General features: G+C 41.5%; 1 protein-coding gene across 1 annotated transcript; it reads right to left on the reverse strand.

Moving 5' to 3' along the window:
* Positions 1-6,143: 6,143 nt before the first annotated feature.
* On the reverse strand, positions 6,144-18,243 carry LOC120520373 (ribosomal L1 domain-containing protein 1-like; the record flags this gene model as incomplete). The annotated part of the gene is made up of 4 exons (XM_039742789.1): positions 18,189-18,243; positions 17,732-17,833; positions 6,659-6,752; positions 6,144-6,272 (listed from the first exon to the last, which is right to left on the reverse strand). Coding segments are annotated over exons 2-4 (267 nt in total), but the record flags the coding sequence as incomplete, so codon positions are not given.
* Between the last annotated feature and the right edge of the window lie 5,312 nt (positions 18,244-23,555).

Consider the following 23,555-nt stretch of genomic DNA (forward strand, 5'->3'; position numbering starts at 1 on the left):
AAAAAGTTGAAAGGTTATTGGCCAAAGGGGGGTGGTGTCCTGGTGTAATATGTAGATGAGTTGCTTTTATGTTCTGAGGCTCAGGAATAATGCGAAGAAGACACAAAGGCTTTGTTGGTCTTTCTAGCGGAAATCGGGCACAAAGTGTTCCGGAAAAAGTTGCAACGGGTTGAAAGAAAAATGAAATACCTGAGTCATGATTTGACTTCAGGGGAATGTGCACAGTCTGCAAGACGGCAAGTTATGTCTGTTCTTGGAATGTTATGATATTGATATTGCCGGCAATGGGTTAAAAATTTTTTTTTGCTGAAAAGCACAGCCACTCCAAGAATTAGCGACCTTTTCTAATTTGTTTTGACTGATAAAATTTCATGAATGGAGCAGGCTGAGAAGGCTTTAACTGATATAACTAAATTTTGATGTCTGCCGCGTTAAGAGTTCTGGACTACGGTAGTCTCGTCCTTTCACTCTGTTTGTGGACGAGAAAGGGGGGTGTATGACTGCAGTATTAACTCAACAACAAGGAAATAGACAATGACCGGTCACATACTATTCTAAAAAAAAAATAAATAAATAAAACTGGATCCAGTGGCGCTACAATCCCGCCTGTTTAAAGCAGCTGCTGCAATAACAGAGGCCATATTAGCATGCTCAGATGTTGTTCTCATGAGTTTATTAACTGTTAAGGTACAACATGCTGTACATTCCATCTTAGTACAGACAAAAACATCTCATTTGACAGGTGCGCTTTGTAGTGAAGTGTCAAGCTCACAAGGGAAGCGAATCCAGTAAGTAGGGAAAATGCAGCAGACATGTGGGCAAAGAAAGCCACCCAGGATCCTACTTCACCACTAACTTCTTTATTTCTATTACAGAAGGAGGAACAAGAGTCACACAAGGATGCAGTATTATCTCTACAACTGTAGCAACGGAAAAGGAGATAAAGCGTTGCAGAAAGAGGGATCAGATAAAGCTCTGAAAGGAATTTAGATCCATCCATTAACTAAACATCCTTTTTCCCAAAAGCTTTCTTTCTAGGAATTGCAAAGGCTGCATGGTTTGGCCCACCCTTCCAGAAGATGCAATGATGGCACAGGTGCAACAATACTGTCACGCCCGGGGTTTTTCTAACTTTGCTGATCAGTTCTGTAAGAGGTCTACATTATGGCGAAGATTTAATGTAGGAAAAGGCTTGCAGGTTTCAGAGAGTGCATTACAGAGGGAAACATGGTGAACTACCTCACTACTGTAAGGGCAATACACTATTAAAATGTGCTCTGTACCCTGTCAAATGTCACTATTGCAAGATGCTCAACTCTAAATCCAGCTACCTTACTTCCCACTGAGGGAGAGGGGGAACCAAATAACTGCCAGGATGAGATAACAAAGGTCCTAAACCTAGTCCGGACCTCCAGGAAACTCTACTAGAAACAGGAGAAATTCTTTATGAGGATGGCTGTTCCTTGGGATTGGACGACAGAACACTCTCCACCAGTTATGCAGTGGTCAAGGAAGACCACTTACTTGAAGCAAACTGAATTTCTTCTAGTTTAAGTGCACAAGCAGCTGAGCTAATAGCTCTCACTCGAGCTTGCCAGTTGTCTGAAAGAAAGGTCATAACCATTTACACAGATTCCAATCTGCCTTTGGAGACTTCCATGATCATGGGGCATTATGGAAATTAAGGGGATTCAAAACCAGTACTGGTAAGCCCATACAACACCAGAAATTAGTGGAATCCCTTCTTAAAGCTATAACAGAACCATCAAAACTGGGAATACTTAAATGGCAAGCCCATTACTGGGAAACAAAACCCAGTCAGCCAAGGAAATGAACTGGCTGACCATTTGCTAAACAGGCCGCCTGTAATAACACACCAGTCTTTATTCCAACAGAAAGATGACAAAGACTCTGATAATCAAATTATTTCTTTACAGAGCGCTACCACTGACCGAGAAAGGATAAAGTGGTCCCAAGAAGGATCCCTCTCTGCTGGGGTCTGGACCCATAAGCAAACTAACAAACCTTTCCTCCCAAAGGCTTCTTTTCCAGGAATGGCAAATTCTCACACGGCCTGGATCATGCAGGAAAAGACACTATGACTCAGGATGTCGAGCAGCATTGGGAAACCACAGGGTTCTCTACATATGCTGAACAAATTCTGCTGACGATGCGCACTGCCAAAGGTTTAATGTAGGTAAAGGTACTCAGGTAAGTCCCGCGTCACTCTAACCCAATGGGTCCCTTTGAACACCTCCAAATGGATTTCATTGAGTTAACACCGTCTAAAGGCTACCGTTATTGCTTGGTAATTGTCGATGTGTTCTCCCGATGGGTGGAAGTTTTCTCTCTAAGCATGCAGATGCAAAAACTGTGGCTAAAGCTTTAATAAAAGAAATCATTCCAAGATGGGGAATATCACAGAAACTGCATACCGATAACAGAACCCACTTTGTGAATTCTGTAATAAATGAGCTGACTACTTGGCTCTAGATAAATGTGCATCATTACTGCAAATACCATCCTCAAAATGGAGGTATTGTAGAAAGGTGCAATGGTACCCTAAAATCAAAATTGGAAAAAATCTGTGAGCAGACAAACTTAACCTGGCCAGATGCTCTATCCCTGGCCTTGATGGGGTTGAGAGGAAGGACACATCGGCAGTTGGGACTGTCAGCCATTTAAAATTGTAACTGGATGCCCCATGCCTGTTGGCATGGTTATCGGAAATGTTACTCTGCATACTGTGGACAATGATCTTCTCTCTAGTCTTGCAGGTCTCCGAGCCTCCCTGAAGGAAGTCCACGAACAAGTTAACAAGGCTTGGCGGACCGGTCCCCCGTCAATGGAGTTCAAGATCCCCTTGGAACCTGGATACTGGTCAGAGACACCCGAAGGAAACATTGGCATCAACCTCGCTGGAGGGGACCATTCCAGGTGCTATTATCTACACCTCACGCTGTTAAAGTCGAAGGACTTCCTGCCTGGATCCACATCTCACATTGCAAAGAATGGCATTCTTAGTTCTATTATTAATAACTTCTTTTGTCCCCTTGAACATGGGACAGCGAACTTATGGGGACCTTCCCACACTAACTTTCCAAGTAGGGAAGACTACCTCACTCCAGATTGACTTTTGTACTGTTGCTCCTTGTGGAACCGGCAGCCATGAACAATGGACTAAGGCTGAAAAATATGTGTGTGTGACTACTGACTCCACTCATTATGGTAGTAATTGTGAAAAATGGCAGTGGGTATTTGCCAATACAGGTACCTATGACTGGGGTTATCAGCCCTGGAAGGCTCAGCAACATGATCTCAAGACAAAGTTCTCTATCATTAAGGGACATACTAGCAGAACATGTTTACATGATAATTGTAACCCATTAATTATCACTTTAAAGGATCCGTCACCTTATGATGGGGGTATTTACATATTAGGGGCAGATGTCTCTGGGAAAGATCCTCTTGGGAAATTCGTTATTCGAGTCACAGCACGAACACCCGATTCTGTCACCCCTACCTCTTTAACCTTCCCTACCACTGTCCTTCCTGATGGCTCAGTATCTCGTGCACTTGCTGGTCTTACTGCCCTTTCTGTAGAACTTGCAGAAAATTCTGGTATCTCCAATCCCCTTGATGAACTATTTGAACGGTGGTTCGGAATTTGGGCCGGATGGTGTAAAACTATTTTCACCACTGTCCTCATTTCCCTTGCAATCATGGTTATTTGTGGTTGCTGCCTCATCCCCTGTATTCGTGGCCTTCTTCAGAGGCTTATTGACACCTCTCTCACAAAAGCCTATTTTCTTTATGCTGACAGTTCCCAAAACCCTGATTACAACCCTTTGCTTTCGGAACTTTCTCCCTCTTCTGAATATGATGATATTATTCCCGATGATTGGGTCTGATCATTCACATGTGCACATATTTATGTGCAAAGGGGGGAACTGAGAAAGAAAAAACTTAAACCCTTAATTTGTATTCCTTTATGAAGAAGGGCTGACCTCTGCTACTATCAGAAGACCCCTGAAGAATGTAAGATCTTTATGGACTATAAGAATGTTTAAATTGATTCTAAGTGGGTGCAAATACAGGGTGTATTCCTTAGGAATGCAAATGGCTGTTTATTTCATGTTTTAGGACATTCCAGTATGACATAAATTAAGATTTATGTATAACCTCAGAATGAACTGCTAGGGTTTTTCTTTTCTAGGATATAAAAGAGAGAACGTTTTTACTTTAGGTATTCTGCTAAAACCCAAATCAGTCGACTGAGTTGGAAAGAGGCAGTCTCACATTCTCTCTACTCACCAAGAATTAAGAATAAAGAAATTATTTTTACTTTAATTGGGTTTAAGTTCTTCCGTTGTTTCACTTCAGCTCACAGGCGCTATAAACTCATTGCTTTAGGCAGAGGTCCAGATGTGGATGAAGATGCACACATGGTGCTAAAAACACTTACATAGAAGTCTCCTTTGCTTAAAGCAAGTGTTCACATGCAGATCAAGTTGCACACAAGGAGCAATATGAAGTGGATATTATTCATAAAGTGCTTTCCCACTGCTGGAACCTTTTAACATTCCAACCCCAGGAACTCAGGCCATTTGCAGTTCCTGGTACAATCGAACCTCGGGTCACAAACATCTCGGACCAAGTACAAATCGGGTTACGACCAAAAAGTTTGCCAAACTTTTCAATCTGTTCATGACCACACACTCAGGTGACAAACAAGCCAGTTTCCCTTCCGGTTCATACGCGCCAATAATTTCCGCACGTGTTCAGTCTCTCCCTGTGCAGCGAGCAAGTGAGAGAGAGCACGAGAGACAGAGCGCAAGTGAGCGCGAGAGAGCGAGAGCACGAGAGAAAGAAAGAAAGAGAGAGATAGAGAGAGAGAGACAGAGAGAGCGCAAGCGAGAGAGAGAGAGAGCGAGAGCCAAGCGGGGTGTTTTGGCCGACACTCGGTGGGGCAGAAGGAAGCAGTCGCTCCAGCTGAGCGATCAAGGAGCTGGAGTGACCAGAAGAAGTAAGTAAACATTTAGTAAAACTATTACGCTGTGCATTCTATGGTATAATTAACTATTTTTGTGCTTAAAAATCTTAAAAAAAAAAAAAATACATATACATATAGCTCGTACAGTCCAGAACGGATTAATTGTATTTACATACAATCCCATGGGGGAAAATTACTTCGGGCACTTCTGCACTTCACACCTTCCCCTTGCTTCGTTGGTGTCCTCATTGTCCAGCTCATCCGGTTACATTACCGACGGTGTTGGGTTCAAGAGCTCCTAAAAAGGAAGTGGGAGCGGGAAGCAGAACCCGCATCATCACATGAAGGTGACAGGCGCGCCGTGCCACATTGCTCTTCATCGTGGCCTCCAGGGTGCGCCGAGCCATGCACTGCATCGAAGTCTCCTGTGAAATCCCGAATGCCCCTCAATTTGCACTGCACCACTCTTCTTCGACTGCTACAGATTTTTCATAAAGGTTACACGGTTCCAGTTGTGCGGTGGGAGCGCAACACATGAAAGAGGCGCCAGGGACCACAAGTAGCCCAGGGCCTACAATCTACAGGAACTCACTGGTTCCTGCTGTGGGAAAGCACCTATACACACCTACATGGCATAGGAGAACCAAAACTACGAATAGAGAACTTCCATGACAATACAATTGTATAATAAATATACACAAGATGAATCATCAGACGGTTAAGAATCATCAAATTGGATGGCCAGGGCAGACACCACTAAAGAAAAAGCAGGGAGAGAGTACAACCAGTTGGCCGAGGTCTCCAGGATTGGGACTGTGTTTTCAGACATTCACTTTTACAATTTTAATCTCCATCTTTGCCTGCTGTCCATAGTTCATCGGTTAATTAACGGACAGATTGGGTTAATTTCCATTTATCTTTAATGGGAATCTACTTTGTTCTTTGTGTATTTTAAGAAATCTGCATTTGCATGTGTACTAGCTCTGTATTTAGTAATTAGAGATTTTAATGGAGAATTGCTCAAAGTGCTCTGTACCTGCACTCGTGATAAGTTGTATTGTAATTACTGCACCCTCCTCCCCAGAAATCACTGTAAATACCCAAGAAGAAGCAGGGATCCAACAAATAAGCTGAATTAAACTGTACCAACCTTCCTTTTGTTCCGCTCTTTCAATAACTCACTGTCCAGATCGTCCAGGTGGTGAAGGGGTGATGTGTAGATTGGCAAAGCAATCGAGGAGCTGCTCTTTAAATGGATGACTTTTATATTTGTTGCTTTCTGCAACACAAAATAGCACAATCACTTAAACATGAAAGCAGATAACACAATGCCCATGTAACGGTTTATCTGTGAGCTAATGCCCAGGAATGCAGTTGATTTGGTAAATTTGACAAGAATCGTTTCAAGCAACAACTGAAGAACAAGACGTCTTAATGCGTCTCCCAGTGTGTGAAGTGTATGTGCCCTGCTGCACAGAGTGGAAAGCAAAGCGTGGCACTGTAGGTATGCAAATACAGATCATTTCATCAAAATGGTATCTGGCTTTGGTCCACACGGATACAAACCAAGCCAGCCCCGCTCCGCCATCTTTAGATGAAGCACTAGCTATGGGCAAGCTTAAACAAAAAGACATGAGAACTGGAAGAAGGCCAACAAGAACTTACTTTGTAAAGCTTTGCAGCAATGACGCCAACTACCACACAGATATTCTCTACCACCTGTTCAATCGTCATCCTAGAATGGGCCACCTTGACGTTACTGTAAGAGACACAAAGGCATTCTGGGTCAGTGTGATTTTTTAACTTGACTCCCACCCACTGATTCAACCAAGATATGATCAGCTGGATGGGCACAGACAGAAATGACACTAAAAGGATAAAAGAAGGATACCGATTTGCTTCTACAGCAATACAGGACATAAAATTAGCAAAAATGGAAAAAAGGTCAAACTAATACATCTTCATATATAATACGCTACTGTGGTTGTCCGTTTGTCTGTCCAGGATTTTAAATCACCTGTAGTTAGCAAATCGTTTGATCCGTTGACCTGAAATTTGGTACACATATACTATGTGACGTCTACTATCTGTTTTTGGGGTGATGATTGACCTCCAAGGTTATTCCTTTTTATTTTATTGTAGAATCAACTCTCAGCATCGGCCGTGCGACGCATGCGTACAGGCGCCGTTCTCAATCCCTACCACCTTCGCCGTCACTTCCCCTACCTCTTCATATCTTCAATCATTCTTGAGGCAGATTGAAGACTTAAGTGCCAGTTTAAGTGAAAAATGAAGGAAAATGTACTAAGTAATTGCAACACAAACACGGACTTAATCAATTATAATGCGAAAAGATGCCCGACGAAAAAAGAAGAGAAGCAGCGGGCCGCTAGGGTGGAGAAAAGAAGAGCTGCTCAGGAAGCAGCAAGCGCATCAACCTCTGAGCAAAAGAATGCTAAACGTACAGAGAAGAGGAGGAAAACTACAAGTCAAGTGTATTCATTGCAGATTATCATATACCAGTATGCGCCGTTACCGGTAATTAATAATCCCATAGCCATACATATTAATAACGATAATCATAAAAAGAAACCCAACATCTATGCTCCATTGACAGACTGAGGAGACCCCACACTATCACGACTGTTCAATTCCACCCACTTGGTAAGCGCTTAACATTATACAAAGTTATTGTCTGCTTTCCCTGCATTGTTATCACTCTTTAATTTAATATTGTTCTTTATCAGTATGCTGCTGCTGGATTATGTGAATTTCTCCTTGGGATTAATAAAGTATCTATCTATTTATCTATCATATAGTGCTTTTCACATCTATCTACTGTATCTATCTAATATGTGTGTTATAATAATTGAGTGAAGTCAGACACACTGGGAGAAGACACTTCACAGTTTGATGGCTTTGGGCAAAACCAGAGCCTTAATATCACCTCTAAGCACTCTGTCCTGCAATAATCTAAAGACTAAAGGTGGACATGACGTCATGGACAGGACAGGCAGCAATAGCCATGATGCCCTCTAATTTTGCCCATATGCCCTTTTTCATCATGGGCTCCAGTGAGCAGAGGGTCGATCTTATAATACAGCTGACCCTTCCTGATCAGTTTAATCAGTCAGCTTGTGCTCCATACCAGTAGATCCCAACACAGAAGTGACACTGGCTACCATGGACGGTAGAGCATCCCCAGCAGCTTATCACACATATTGAAGGCCTAGAGTCTCCTCAAAAAGAGCAGCCTATTCTGGCCCATTTTAGTACATTAGGTGTGAGCTGTACGCCCAGACCATCTTACTGTTCAGACACCCCCTTGGGTATTTTGCACCTGATTGATCCATTACTGTGACTGATCCCAGAGAACCTCTAATACAAAAAAAATCTGATGAAATGAGGTTGAGGGAGCGGAAAACAATTCCACAAACTGGTAGAAATCTCAGTAAGATTTCTCTATGGTGCTAAAAGCTGTTGTAGCATATGTGCCAAGTGCCTTGTGACAGAATGATCTGCAAAGGGTACCATCTTATATATAAACATCCACCCATGGAAGTGTGTCTGTATGTCTGTCTGTCTGTCTGGCCTGGAAGTGCAAAGCTATAGCATGAAGTTTAAAGTAATCGACTCTGTCGCCAAAGTGAAAGTGCAGAGAAAAGAGAAACTCACTCAGCCGCTAAAACACAAACGAGGCGAGTACATCGCAAAGTGAAACCTCTGAGGAAAGAGAAACTCGCTCAGCCGCTGAAAGACAACGGACTGGACCACGTTGGTAAAACAAAACCACAGAGGAAAGAGAACCTCGCTGAGCCGCTAATGCACAACTGATGCGATTAACTGACTGAAGTGCCAGAATCCATGGTTTCCAGGAGGTCAGGCTTTGCAGCACGGGCTTACACAGCTAGTATAAAATAAAACTGAGCGACTAAAATCCGTATCATCCCAGTGGTTCCCAAACTCGGTCCCGACAGCCCCCTGTGGCTGCAGGTTTTTGCTCCAGCCAGATTCACAATTGGTGATAATAACCAATAACAACTGATCAAATTTAATTATCTGGTCTTTTATATTCTCTTCTCTTATTCTTCATTCAGAAAAACACAACAGTCTGGTTATTTACAATTACAAGACTAGGGGGCTCCGCACCCTGCTCGCTTCGCTCGCCCACCCCCGGGTTTGGTTTACTGGACAAACAATTTAAAGAGATTGTTATTTTCATGGGAATTGTTACATATGCATTATTTTCACTTTTACTTTAAAACTTCATTAAAAACAATATTTGTCCTATATTTCCTGGCATGGTTAAACCTCTCTCGCAGGATGTATAACACTGCTCACATTGTGAAGGGGGGGTCTGAACGTATGCTAAAGAGATGCGGTCGGTTCAGCTGCCGTCTTGCTACTGGCGAGCTGCGTGTTCTGCTTGTCACACTTTGTGCCAATCATTTAAAAGCCTGTATAGTAGCTGTCCTTTTGCCACTTCTCGTCTCTGCAGCTTCAAGCGTTGTCAAGAGGCGGGGGGGCGGGGAGGAGGTAGGGGCAGAACGCACATTAAGGAGATGCACTCAGATCATTTGCTGGCTTGCTGCAGCTGCTGCTGGTGATCTGCGTGTTCTGCTTGTCGTTGTTTAAAGAGCTGGAGGCACATGAACTGTGTCTGCCAAAAGCAATCCAACAACTGCTAGGTTAGACGTCCGTGACCTTGTTTGAAATTGTTTGTAGGTAGGGTAACATGCAAAAGTCACCATGTAACGGTTGTCACATATTTTTTGTGCCTTTAACTGTTTCTGCCGCTTGCTCTCTTTAGAAGTTTATGTCCAAGGGAGTAACTGTCTGTGGGTATCTCTTTAAGGGAAGTAGGAGGCCAAACCACGCCTGTGGGTCCTTGCCAAAACGTGCTTTGGTGTGACATAAGGGGAATGGACTTTAAAAGGCAAGGAGGAGAGTATTTTAAAGAGGAGAGTGAGAAGAACGACTGTTTAAGAAGGAGTTGGGAAGGTGAAGGTAAAACAAGAAGCTTGCGGTAAAGCAAGTAAGACTCCGTGATAAGGACGGTTGGGTGCACAGAAAAGGAGTGTCGGAGCACATGGCTTTACTTTGCTTTTATGGCGCGGGAGTCGGCAATGGACGGACTCTAATGCCAAGACACCCGGGTGAGACGGACTTCATCTTTCAACAAAGGAATGCTGCCAGTGTGGCGCTTATAGCCTCACCGTAATGCTGATACCTGGTGGATTAAATGGAAATGGGGCAGGACTATCAAAGTTTTAAGTGTGAACAAGATATCAGCAAGTTTACCTCAGGGGGAAGAAAGATTTTTTTTTTCATTTAGGATTTTTGGGCTTACCCTCCGGTTGTTTAGTTTATTTTCTAGATGTTTTACCATATGGTTAGATTGCAATTGTTGCGCGCTACATACCATTTTTTCGATCGGGTTTTTTTTCCATTTAACAAGGGCACAGACGCTAAATGCAGTCACAGGTGCCTGGGAAGATCAAACGACAGCTATAGGGGGAGTCCAAGTTGCGTTAGTAGTGTACATGTATCGTAATCTCTAAGTTTGTTTATTGGTAACCTCAAGGTTAGGTATAAATGTGGTGTTGTTTTGTTGTTTACTGTTTTATTATGTAGATGTTGTTGTCGGCTATTTTGATTTGTACTAGCAGTGGACGATTTCCCCCGGCAGGACTTAAATGGTTCCTTCCTATGATTAGGTAAGCTGATCCTGGCAATGGAAAAGGCTTTAAATACTGTTGTGGCCGCAAGAACAGGGGAAGAAAAGAAAAGGGAGAAAAAGTAGGTAGTGCGAGGCACAGCCTAAGAGGTGCCTAGCGGCTGAGCTGTTGGTTGCGGTAAAGGAGTGGGTTAAGCTCCTGAGGACCAAAAAAAAAACGACTCCAGATTTTTTTTTTGGAGGAGTTAATACTGGTGACCTGGACTGAAACAGAGTCTAGTTTTGGTATTATTTTAAGGCTGCCCTGGACTTTTCACTGAACGGGAATTGATTATATTAGGGTTAGGCCTTGTTCACACGGCGTTAAGTTTTTGGATAAACGAACTTCCTCTGAGCGTCCTAGACGCGTTTATGTTGCATTTTGTGGTGGCGATCGATTGACTTCTCCACGGGCGTTGGTTTGTCTCTGTCTAACGCCAGCCTGCAGCCCAAATTGTAGTTTGTGTGTTAACCTGTGGAGGCAGTGTCGGGAACTGGATATGAAAGCCCTTGTCGTTTTATTTGAGGTGCCTCCTTTCAATATGGACCATTTTGCTATGTTAGATATTAATCTTCTTATTTTAAAATACTAATGCTGGCGTAGGGAGAGAAAAATCGCGCCCGCTACTGGGTTCATCCTCTGACTCCACACGCCGAAGTTAAAGGAAGTTTTTGTGCTTTATGAAGAAATCGAAAATTTCAGCAAAATTTTTGTACTACTGTCGGATGTCGGTTTCCACTTTTGATTGTCTGCTGCAGCGGTGCAATGCCACATTGCACGCCGATCAACCAATATGCGACTTGGTGTTATCCCCGAAGAGAGACTACTTGTCACTTTGAGGTAAGGAAACAGTAGTTGAGTGTGCGCTTACACCGGTGTTATGCACTGAAATGCCCTCACGCTCCTCCGAAGCGTAAAATAAACGCGCAGAAAACGAACTGAAGCGGTTTCCTTGCGTTGTTGGTTTTGAGCGGCAAGAAAAGCTGCATGCAACGCTTTTTGATGCCATATAAACGCCGCGGACAAACGCCGCGCACCAAAGCCCGTGTGAACACTCTCATTGACTCCTACGTGTAGAAAACACGGCGCGATCCGCGCTCACCGGACGCTACGACCGCAAAAAACGCTCGATTTTAACGCCCGTGTGAACAAGGCCTAAGAGCCTTGGTGTTTCCCAATTTCTATTTTTGTCTTTTTTTTCTCTTTATAATTTGATTGTGTCTTATCACTGGATTATTTATACATTTTTGTCCATCATTTTTTTTGTTCTTTTTTTCCTTCAACAACTTCAATAATTTTTTTTATCGTGGTATAAATAAATTACCTTCTGTTTTGAACATTTGCCTCTCTTGTTACTCCCTCAGTCCTGGTCGGTCCCAATCTGCTTTAGTAGATGGCTTGTGACAGCCAGGCCGGTGAGATCGCTTCTTTTACATATATATACAGCATATGAGTCAGCGGAACATATCTGACTTGATCACTGGATCTATTGCAGACTTCCAAGGTCGTGTTGATAGAGACTTAAAACAAAGTTAATATCGAAGGGACTGGGGAACATGGGGGGACTGTATGTGTGTCTAATTTATATTTGTATATATATATTTCAGTGCTGTGAACCTAGGCGTGTTGTCTGTAAAGAGGGGATATTTGCATTTCTTTTCCTTGCTTGCTTTCTTTCTTCCTATCTTTTCTGTTTTGCCGTTTTATGGGGAGTGTATCACAGAAGTGTTATTAGGGTTTGTTTAGTTGTTAAAGATTTGCTAAGGATTGGTTAGAGGGTGTTTATCGTTTATTTGATTGATTTATAATACATATTCTTTTTGTTTGTTTAAATAATTGTTGGGGTGGCTATTTCCTTTTTATAAATTCATAAAAAACAACGCTAGCTGAGGACATAAAATTGGGGCTAAGGTTTGGTCTGGTTCCGTTCCTAATAGAATTATTTTTCTTAAGAGCAGGAGATTTTCTGTGTGTCGGGCTCCTCATCCAACTTAAGAGGAACTCGCTACAACCGTCTCACTGGTTTTGCTTCCTAAGATTGTAATGTATAATCTCACGTTTTGTCAAAGAGTCTCTCTGAGATGATCATGTCTCAATCGCTTAGCTCAACCGCACAGGAGGCGCGCTACGCTCCTGCCACTTTGCGTCTCTCCTGTGAAGGGGGGGAGCTGAACATACGCTAAGGAGATGCAGACGGATCAGCTGCTGGCTTTGTGCTGCTGCTGCGTGTTCTGCTTGTCGCACTGCGCGTCGATCATTTAAAAGCCTGTACAGCAGCCGTCCTTCTGTCTCACTACCTTGTCTCACGTGACATTAAAGTGTCTCTCGTGAATAGGGATAGGAATTGATAAGATTTTCAGATTCCGATTCTATTTTCGATTCTGTTTAACAATTCGATTCTCCTATCGATTCTTTAAAAAAGGAGAACACACAGGTCGCTTAGCTTAGAACTTTGTTTTATATCTTATCTTTGAACAAGATAGAAATTTAGGAGTAGCATGACCTTACAAACCCAACAGTGAGATCTTAAGAGATCCACAGCCTACGGCTCCTCGATGGGGTGCCACGGGGTCCCCAGAAAAAAAATTTGTAAATGTAAAATAATAATAAAACAAATATTCTTCTGTAGCAATAACAAAGTATAACATAAATTATTCTGTAGCAATTACACAAGAATGTCCAGTAACATTTACACTCTCCTTTTTAAAAGTATATATGAGCTGAGCACTCAAAAATAAAACTACATCAGCCAGCAACAAATACAATCAAGTCAAGTCCAATGGAACTGTGCACTGTGCAATTCTGCAACCATAAACTATGGAGAATTAACAATTCTTTTACAGAAATATAAGCATACTGTATCTGCTTTTCAGGAAGGATATGTGATCTTTCTGGACTTATGGTCTCTCCAGCTGTGGAGAACACCCTCTCAGACGGGGTGGAGGACGCCTGCACACACTCTGTGAAACGAGAAGCTACCGGTAGACTGAAGCGAGAACTCGTCATGGTCATCTAAATGCAATGCACAGTAATAGCAGGTTTTGCAATAAGGCAAATCAACGCTAACATAATATGCAATGTTAGTTGATTAGTTACCTGCCGTATTACGGAAGAGGACTTGCAAACGCGTTACCGTTGCTGCTGGGTTGAGATTCACTAGTCCGAGGATCAAAACACGACATTCATTTAAGGTTATCGCGTGTTTTGTGAGGAAATGCTTTTGCATATTAAGTAGCGTTCCCTTTGATGAAATATCTACTTTGCAAACTTTTGGCGCTTGTGCCACTTAGCGCCATGTTTCCTGCTGGGTAAAGGACGCTACGCAACGTGGCGACGTCATTCGAGGTGACTGGAATCGATAGGGGAATCGTTTGCAAAAATGGCAAACAATTCCAAGGAATTGAAACAGTGGGAAGGACCGGTTCTCAACAAGAACCGGATTTTGATTCCTATCCCTACTCGTGGGACGTCAAATCATCTTCTGAGAAGCTCACGTCTCATCTCCCTGCCAACATTTTATTTTTTATAATAGAGAGACATTTACAGTAGAAATATTTCTATTTTTTTCTAAAGCTATAAATGCTTAACTCTCTTTTATTGTTTTCCTATGATTTTCCCGTGTAGTTTTCTCCGTTCATTTAACCCAGGGGTCTTCAACTAAAATCTATCGAGGTCCAGTCAGAGAAAATTTCTTGAAGCAAAGGTCCGGTCCGTCTGAAGATCATGTTGTCTTAACTATTTAGTATCATGTCTATTTAAGTAGCCTAGTAGTTGTATCAACATCTGCATGTAATTAATACTAGACTTTCAAATCAAATTAGTTTAGTACAATTCATAATCCTTTTGACAATATTTATTTTCAAACACAGAACTGAACATTTATGTATGACTGCAAATATGTACTTTTTTGTTCTGTCAGTGTATAATTTCTTCTTTAATTTAATAAACAAAAGTAGGGCTGCACTTCAAAATAAGACAAAAATAAATTATGAAAACTGTGCATGCTTAAATAAAGTGCTAAACTTCAGAAGAATACAAAAGGAATGGAGAAAAAGCTTAACATTTCCCCTTTTCTGTTTCACATTTTGACTCAAGTCTCAACCAATTTCACAGATAACAAATCTCAACACATCTTAACAATGTAACAGGTTTAAATGCCCATTTTCTTCCCCTCTTATATTCATTGCCACACTTTTTTGCTCAGTGAGAGAATTGAGCTCTAGCTTGTCCTGCCAGGGTTTTAAACCTGGTCTTGAATGGAGTCAGAGCCATTCTCATAGACATGTGGAGGTGTTCATTGTTGAGCCTGGAACGATATTTAGTTTTTAAATACCCTACTTTGCTGTCCACTTTCCTTCTTTTAGAGGCAGCCATTTGCTCCGTATATTTCTGTCCCTTTCGCCGTGTCACTCGTCTCTTCTTTATCCAGCACAGTCTCACAGTATCTCTCAGTAGTCTTTATTTTTATCGCTACATTTCTTTCAAACGCGTTTCGGTTCCTGACCTTGCCTCTAACACACGTTTCACTATCTTTCTTCTTTTCGACCGTATCTCTGAAAAATCCCTCCTCTGTTTGCGTACATGGATTCGTAAAACAACGTTCACCGACTAGAATCCGCAGACTTGATTGGATGAGAGGTATCACGTGAAATGGCTTAGCAGATATACTGTGTATTTCCTCACCATTACCGTAAAGATTACAAAGCTGCGCGGGTAAAAATAGAAGCGCCCCATCATGTTTAAATGATAACCTTTTGTTTTGGCTGTAAGTCAAGGTCCGTATGAGACAGCTTTGCGGTCCGGATGCGGACCGAGGTCCGCCTGTTAGTGACCTCTGATTTAACCCTAATAGTGACAATTAACAACCAGCATAGCAGACCCCCAGAATGATGAAAGCAGCAACGACTTCAGTGTCAGACCCGCTAATTAGCAGAAAAAGCAGAATGAAAAGTAGGTTGAAAATATTGATAATTTAAAAAAATACATATTCCCCATATAAGTACTTATTACTTTTTAATAAAAATCTACCAAATTAAGTTTGTAATTTCTACATTGAGTCCAAAACACAGAAACAGGGAAATAATGACTCACATAATTAGGCTAAGAGTCCAATGAAAAATGGAAGTTGGTTGGAACAAAACCCTGCAGCCACAGGGGGTCCCACAGGACCGAGTTTGAGAACCCCTGCTCTAGACCCCTTATATTTACAGTGCGAGACTGTCACAGATTTTCACGAAAAATTAACAGCTTCCTACATAATATAATTAAAGCTGGTACTTGTACCAAACAGACGCTACAGGCGGCTAACCTATTCTCTTCTCGTGACGCAAATCATATTTTCGTTTTTTTAACATTAGGCACCCAAAGGGGACATTAACATTTGGGACCTATAGGCAAATATGCTCCAGCCCCACTAACTTTAAGGTTACTACAGTAATCCCTCCTCGATCGCGGGAGTTGCGTTCCAGAACCCCCCGCGATAGGTGAAAATTCGCAAAGTAGAAACCATATTGTTTGTATGGTTATTTTTATATATTTTAAGCCCTTATAAACTCTCCCACACTCTTTATAAATATTCCCCACAGAGTTATACAGCACAATCCCTTTGTATTCTCTTAGATTTTAGGTAAGAGTCATTGAAATTATGTATATAAACACACTGTTTATATACAGTAAAACCTAAATATTATTTTAAAGATATTGAGTGTCTCCGATATCACATATGTTACAGCCATTATGATAGACAGGCCACCAGCAATAAATACATTGCAAGAAAAATAATATACAGTAAATGTGTGTACAGTGACACTAAGCGTCATACATGTACTAAGTACTAAGTAGAAAATTAATTATAGTTACTCACCAACAATGACACGATGACTTGTCCGATAACAATGAGTTTAATTTTACTGCACAACAAAGGAGAGCGTTACAGCTCTTCTAAAGGAGTCTCTTCAGGTGACTCTGTAGCACCGCCTTGTTCTTCTTCAATCCAAATCCCTAAAGCAGATTCCATCCAGACTACCGCCTTATTACGCCCACTTACAACTCGTTTTGCACCCTGGTTAAAAGGACACTGCGGCCGTAGATCTTATATTCCTTTCCTACTTTTTAAATAAAAAGAATCGTAGCCTTCAACAAATCCAAAACGTTTACCTTTTCGCAATCGTTAACATCTTCCTTTTAGCGCTTGGGCACGGCCCTGAAGCAGTAGCAGATCGTTTGGAGCCATAATGAAGGGCTTGACTCACACAAAGATAAACACAAAAGAGCACAACTCTTTACACAGCGAAACACGTTGATGCTGAATGAGCGACGAGACTTCCTGGTTAACACTGCATTCAGCACGGCAGGAACTTAACTCGCGCTCTGATTGGTTAGCTTCTCAGTCAGGAGAACTTAACTCATGCTCTGATTGGTTAGCTTCTCAGTCAGGAGAACTTAACTGCGTGCTCTGATTGGTTAGCTTCTCAGTCAGGAGAACTTAACTGCGTGTGCTGTGATTGGTTAGCTTCTCAGTCATCCGCCAATAGCGTCCCTTGTATGAAATCAACTGGGCAAACCAACTGAGGAAGCATATACAGGAAGTAAAAAAGACACATTGTCAAAAGAACCCGCAAAGCAGCGAAAAATCAGCGTTATATATTTAGTTATGCTTTCATATAAAATCAGCGATAGAGTGAAGCACGAAAGTCGAGCCTTGATATAGCGAGGATTACTGTAGTTGTATGGTTGAGGTGGGTCAGTCTAATAATTTAAACTTCAAAATTAAGCAGCAGGTAGCCTCCCTCACAGAGCCCAACACTAGAATGGGTAGGAACTGCCGTCCGTTTAGTACACACAAGTAACTTAAAGTTTAACGAAAATGTGGCCTTTTGAGCCACATTTAATTAACGCACCAGAAATTGGACAATCCATTTTAAATGAAAATAAATTAACGTAGAGAAAGAAGAATGTAAGCTCGGTAAACAAGGCAGTGGCTCTCCTATAAAAAGCGTTGCTTGGGAAGGACATCACTCACCAACAACATCCTCTGTTGGTGACAGTGAGGACAGTCATCTTCATCACCTTGTTTATCTCATTCTCCAAGACCGCTGGTTTCAGGTTCACAGAGATGGGTACTCTAAGGAAACAAAAAATACAAGAGAGATTTAAATCTTAAAAACCCAGCAAGCAAACTGCACAAATAAATTCCTTTACTGAAAAAAAAAGAAAAACCATCCAAAAACAGAAAGGCAACAGTGGCAGTAAATGGCTACCTGCTGGCCAATACTCAAGACAGATGCAGTGGCAGCAAGTCAACACCGTGATGCTTTGTTTTAGAGTAATAATCGATTTGTTACAGATTTTTTCTCACATTCAGAAATAAGTCCAACCAACCATATACCTTGTCACTACTTTCTATCAGACCTGCGCGTGACCAACAAATCCCTCCCAAGCTCCCTCACACATTAAGACCACTCGTTGCACAGCCTTACTTCTTGCTCTTATAGAAATGCTTCCCGATCTGAGTTGGAAGAAGTCGATAAATCCTGGCATGTGAGAAACAGGTGAAATTACTCAGCAGGCGGTTTTGGCCTCAAATGGCTTGTATTCTTTTTAAAGCCTTGCAGGAAATAACCTGAAAATATCAGAAAAGAAACACACATAATTATTTAACAGCATAGAGTTCAATATGGGCCCAATAAACTTAAAGCGTTTTTGAGAAATGAGTCTGGCAAGCCCACCATGTATCTCGCGTGCAAATCCAAGCAAACTTTCACTACAGCCACTGTACAGCACAATCATGGCTTATGGCGTTATTTCAGTGCCACTATTCTGGCTTGCGTAAAAAATATTACAAATGCAAGTGTTGCATTTGAGGAGAAATTTATTTTGTGCGTACAAAAGCTGAATTGAGTGAACAAAATTCATTGCTTGCGGCAAAAATGTATTTCAGTGTTTGCGCTTATCCATATACACACAATAGCACCCTCTCGCTCAGTTTTTCATTTGCGCTTGTTCAATGTTTTGCTTGCGCCACAACATTCTCTGCTGCGAGCGCTCAACTCTCTGTACACGTTATAAGTGTAACCACAAAACCAACCAATCCACAGACTTGGTTTCAAAAATTCTGATTGGCTCTTACGGTCTCAATCAGCTTCGCTAGCTGCTGCATTCAAGAAACAGTCCGAATGTAGCTAAATCCAGCTAAACTCAATTAAACCCCAATTTATGGATAATATCTTTAATTATTTTATTTTAAAATATATTATTTGTTAAGACTATCGTTGGTGTAGTATAATGGGTATTAAAACCTAAACTACTTTTGGGAATGCAGCAGCTAGGCGATTGGAACCATAAAAATCAAAATTTTTTTGGGAAACCCAAAGTCGGTTTTTGGGGTTTGGGCACCTTATGGGGTGTACAAAAGTTGGCGCGGGAAAAATTTTAAAAACATCTTGGGAAAAGAAAAAACGGGGAAAGGGGGTGAAAATTTTATATATGGAAACCCTAAAAACATTTTCCGCAGAAAGTTTTTGCCCAAACCAGTTTTTTCCCAAAAATAAATTTTTTTAAAATGCAACACTTATTCAATCTTTTTACCTTAAATTTTTTTAAAGGTCCCCAGAATATGGGTGAGAAAAACCCTACATGGCTTTTTTAAAAAAGGGGATCATTTCAAGAGTCTGTTTTCCCTTTTTTATGCAGGCCTGTGGACTTGGAGAAGGGCCCCGGCCCTTCCAAACAGGCCACCCATTATTTAGTCTGGTAGAAAGGGGGCTGGTGGCTAGTTTTTTAGAAATTTCCCCAACTCATCTTCTGAGGTCTCATTTTTTGGGCGCTGAATGGGGGGCAGGTTAGGCCAGGGGGGGCTAAATGCGGAGCTGTCATCCCTTTGCCAGCTGGTTCCCCCCGGACATAAAAAAGGGGCAAAAGCCGCACTGTGTTGGTTTTACGGGACTGCTAAAAGTCATACCTGGAATTTTGAATCATTTAAACTGATTTGGTAAAACCGGATCAGCAAATCTGACATAACCCACAACAAAAAAGGTGGGTAATGAGAAAACACTTTGGGGGCCTCACTTATGGAATTTACGTATAATGCAAAGGTACAACAAAAAGACGGGATTTTTCGGAACAGCAAGAAATGGGATAAGTGGTGGACAGCCGCTTTCCGAGTGGATCCCTGGGGGTTCTACATGCTCATTCTTACAAGGGCTGGGCAATACGCATTCAAAGGGGCAATTCTTTGGCCTTTAAAACGCGTTTTGTTATGATTACTTTGAAGGCTCAGCCCCGTGTGACGATAGAGACCCAGTGATTTTCTTGTTCATGTTTTGTTCGCTTTTGTGAAGGAAAGTCAGGAACTTGCCTAAACCCGCGGGATGGCCCCAAAAGAAAAACACTTCTAAAATGGCTTGGCAAGATAAAAGGAATAAATACCCCCAAGCAAAATAATCTGTGGGTGATTTTTTAGATATGTGAATCAGACTCTTTTTTGATGAAATGTCTGGGCTTTTGGGTGAAAAAAAAGTGAGGGACTGGCATCAGCTGATCTGGTCTGGGAACACGTTTTTGTGGCTGATACACCCCCTTTGGGAACCCCGGGAGGAAGACACTTGATATATCGGGAAAAAAACATATTGGCTCCAAAGACAGCCAGCGTGGCAGTGCTGCGGCGTGACTGCCCTCCTCAAAAACCAACTGCAAAAAAGGGGCCCCAGCAGGCACAACAGAAGTTTAAAAGGGTTTTTTATGGGAAACCATAGCTTTTTCACTTTTCAGAAAAATATTAGCCCTCAAAATTTACTAACTACAGCGGTTTATGCTGTCCCCCGATAAAGAAGATATTTCGCTGGTATCTTTCGATAAAAAAAAAACCGATTTTTAAAAGTTAACTTCTGGTCCTGTTATTGTCATGATTGTGGCTCTGGACACTGGATCTTGTGTTTCTATAACAAAAAAAGATAAAACATTATTCCCTGGCAAAAATAACTTTTTTTATATTTGATTTGATTACATTAATGTTTTAAGTTGATTAACAAGAAAAATTTGAACTGTATTATTAAAGGGAAAATGCTGTTAAAAAAACACTCATTTGTTTAAAAATGTTTAAACCAAATACACTTTTGAGTTCATTTTGAATTTTGCACATAAAGTGCTTTTTTGTGAATCATTCCATTAAGCACAATTAAAAATTTTAATCTCTGCCCAGCACTAATTCTTTCCATTTAGTACTGATGGGGCGGGGGGTACCCGTGCCACCATGCTACCCCGAAAACCATGTCTGAGTTTAATTCAACAGCCTTTACAATACAAGGCAATTTTTGAAAGACACATCCTTTTATTTTCCTTTTATCTAAACATTTTCAGAGCTTCTTCCCCGAAGGACAGCGTCCCTATTATCTATAACAATAAAAGGAAAAAAACCCTCACTGCTACCCTCATCACTACTCAACTTCCCATGTAGGTAGAAAACTGAAATTTGGCAGGGGCCTTCGCGTCAAAAGTTAAGCAGGTTTCATTTTTAAATTCTACCGTCGGGCAACGGGTCAAACGCCACCATTTAACTTTCTTATTTATGGCCCCATCTTCCGAAATTTGGTAAAAGGCCCAAAAAACCGATGTACGATCTTTTTTTGGTGGAGGCGCCCGTGGCCATATTTAACTTTCTGGCGTACAATTTTTTCCCAAATTCCGTTAAGAAGGCAACCCATCATCACGAAATTTGGTATGGCTTCCCGCGCTACAAAAATTATACTTATTTGTGGTAGGGCCCCCATGCGGCGATTTTGAATTTTCCCAATTCACTTTCCCCACGTCCCGGGGTAGAAGGCTGAAATTTGGCAGCTTTTTCCCTTTACACTTACTTACAAAAAGTTAAGCGGTTTTCATTTTAAAATTTTGTACGGTCAAAATGGTCCAACGCCCCCAGGGTAACTTTTTTTTCATGGCCCCATCTTCAAAAATTTGGGAGGTGGCCCCCTTTTCTAAGAAACCAATTTTCCCTTTTTTTTCGGGTATGAGCCACGGCCGATTAATTTCCAAAACCCACTAATTCCCCAACTTCCGGAGGTAAAAGGCTGAAATTTGGTACTTATTTGGTGGTATGATGCCACGGGGGCCCCCAAAATTGAATTTTAAAAACGCACTAATTCTCCAATTTCCTAGGTGGGCAGAAATTTGTACTTTTTTCGGGTATGGCCCTTTTTGGGCTATACTAACTTTTAAACGCACTAACTCCAATTTCCTTTGGGGTAAAAGGGCGCCCCATTTTCCCGTAATTTGGCAGGTGGCTTCCCCGAAAAAAACCAAATACATTTTTTTGGGTGGTATGATGCCACCCCGCACATATTGAATTTTTAACAGCTTTTATTTCAGGGCCCATCTTCAAGAAATTTGGTACCGGGTCCCCAACGCTAACTGAATCCTATTTAAACATTAATATATCGCCATAGCCTGGCTCTCCCCCGTGGGGGCAGGTTGGGTCCCCATCTTAACACCCCCCACTTGTTGGCTGCCTGCCTATATAAGGCCGTCCCCGGGCTCCCAGTCTCTACATTCCTTCCTTGCTTGCCAGGATTCCCGCCCCCCGCTGATAACTACACCCTTTTTTATTTAACCCCGGGCTTCTTTGCTGTTTAATTGCTCATTTATTACTTTATGTTTTAATATTTTTAATTACTTTCATTGTTCAGGTACCCATTTCCCTTTTTGTTCCCAAATGTACCCCATTAAATGTCATGGGGGGATCACCATATCAAAGCTTACTTAATGGTTTCCATGCCGGAATCCACCTTTTTCCCTTCTCGTTTTACATTTCGGATATGGCTACTCTTGATATCCATTGTGTCTTATGTATTTAATGACTGGACAGGTTCAAGGTGTGGACTGATGGCTCAGGGGGATAATTGATCAGGGGGCATGAAGAGAAATCTTTAAAGGGCCCTTACATGGATTCGTGATTATGGTGCCACTGAATTGTTAGGTTTCTTTCTTTCAAATGGGCCCAAAAATTTTAACCTTTAAAACCCCAATGCCTTTAAACTCTTGATTGACAATTTTATTTCAGTAGTGGAACGATGTTTAGAATGTTTAAACTCTCAAAAGCTAGTGAAATTATTTAAAAAACCCGGGTTGTATTTTCCCCCTTGAAGAGCAAATTTACTTAACAAAGTCCCCAAAACCCCGTCTTAAAAAACCAGAAAATCAAAACCCAATGCAGCAGCAATCCAAACTGGAGATTTGGCGATTACTGTTCAATGGCCATTCCGTTATCTCAGAGTAAGCCCGGACACGCTAGATTACAAGGGGGCAACCTTCACAATGTGGGATCAAAAATCCTTAACAAATAATTATTTTTGGGTATTTTCCCTCAGTTTAAAAAAAAAAATTTCTTTTTTAAAAAAACTTTTAAGGAAATACTTTGGGCCCGGGGTATTTTCTAGTGTTTAAATTTAATTTGTGACTTGTGTCAATGGGCCTTGGGCTCAATATTTAAACCCGCCATTTGGAAAAGTAAGGCCTGTCCAAAAAAAGCTCATATTTCCACCAACCTAACTTTTTTTCCTACTTTGTGAGCCTTTTTAGTTATTTCAGTTTGGGGTACAAATTTTAACTTTTAAACATTTTGGGAGGTTCTTCAAACCCCGTAAGTTCAACTGGCATATTCTAACTATTTCAGCCTCTGTGACTGTAATTAACTCAGTTAGGACCCGCCTTCCAGTTATGGCTTGAGGGACCCGGTTTTAAACGCCCATGCCAAGCAACATGAAAAACAAAGGCTTTAATGAATGTGCGCCCCATGTTTAAAAAGGGATAGAAGAATAAGAAATCATCTTTAAATAAAAACAACAAAGTTT

This window comes from Polypterus senegalus, unplaced genomic scaffold, assembly GCF_016835505.1.
Source record: "Polypterus senegalus isolate Bchr_013 unplaced genomic scaffold, ASM1683550v1 scaffold_3270, whole genome shotgun sequence".
NCBI lineage: Eukaryota > Metazoa > Chordata > Cladistia > Polypteriformes > Polypteridae > Polypterus > Polypterus senegalus.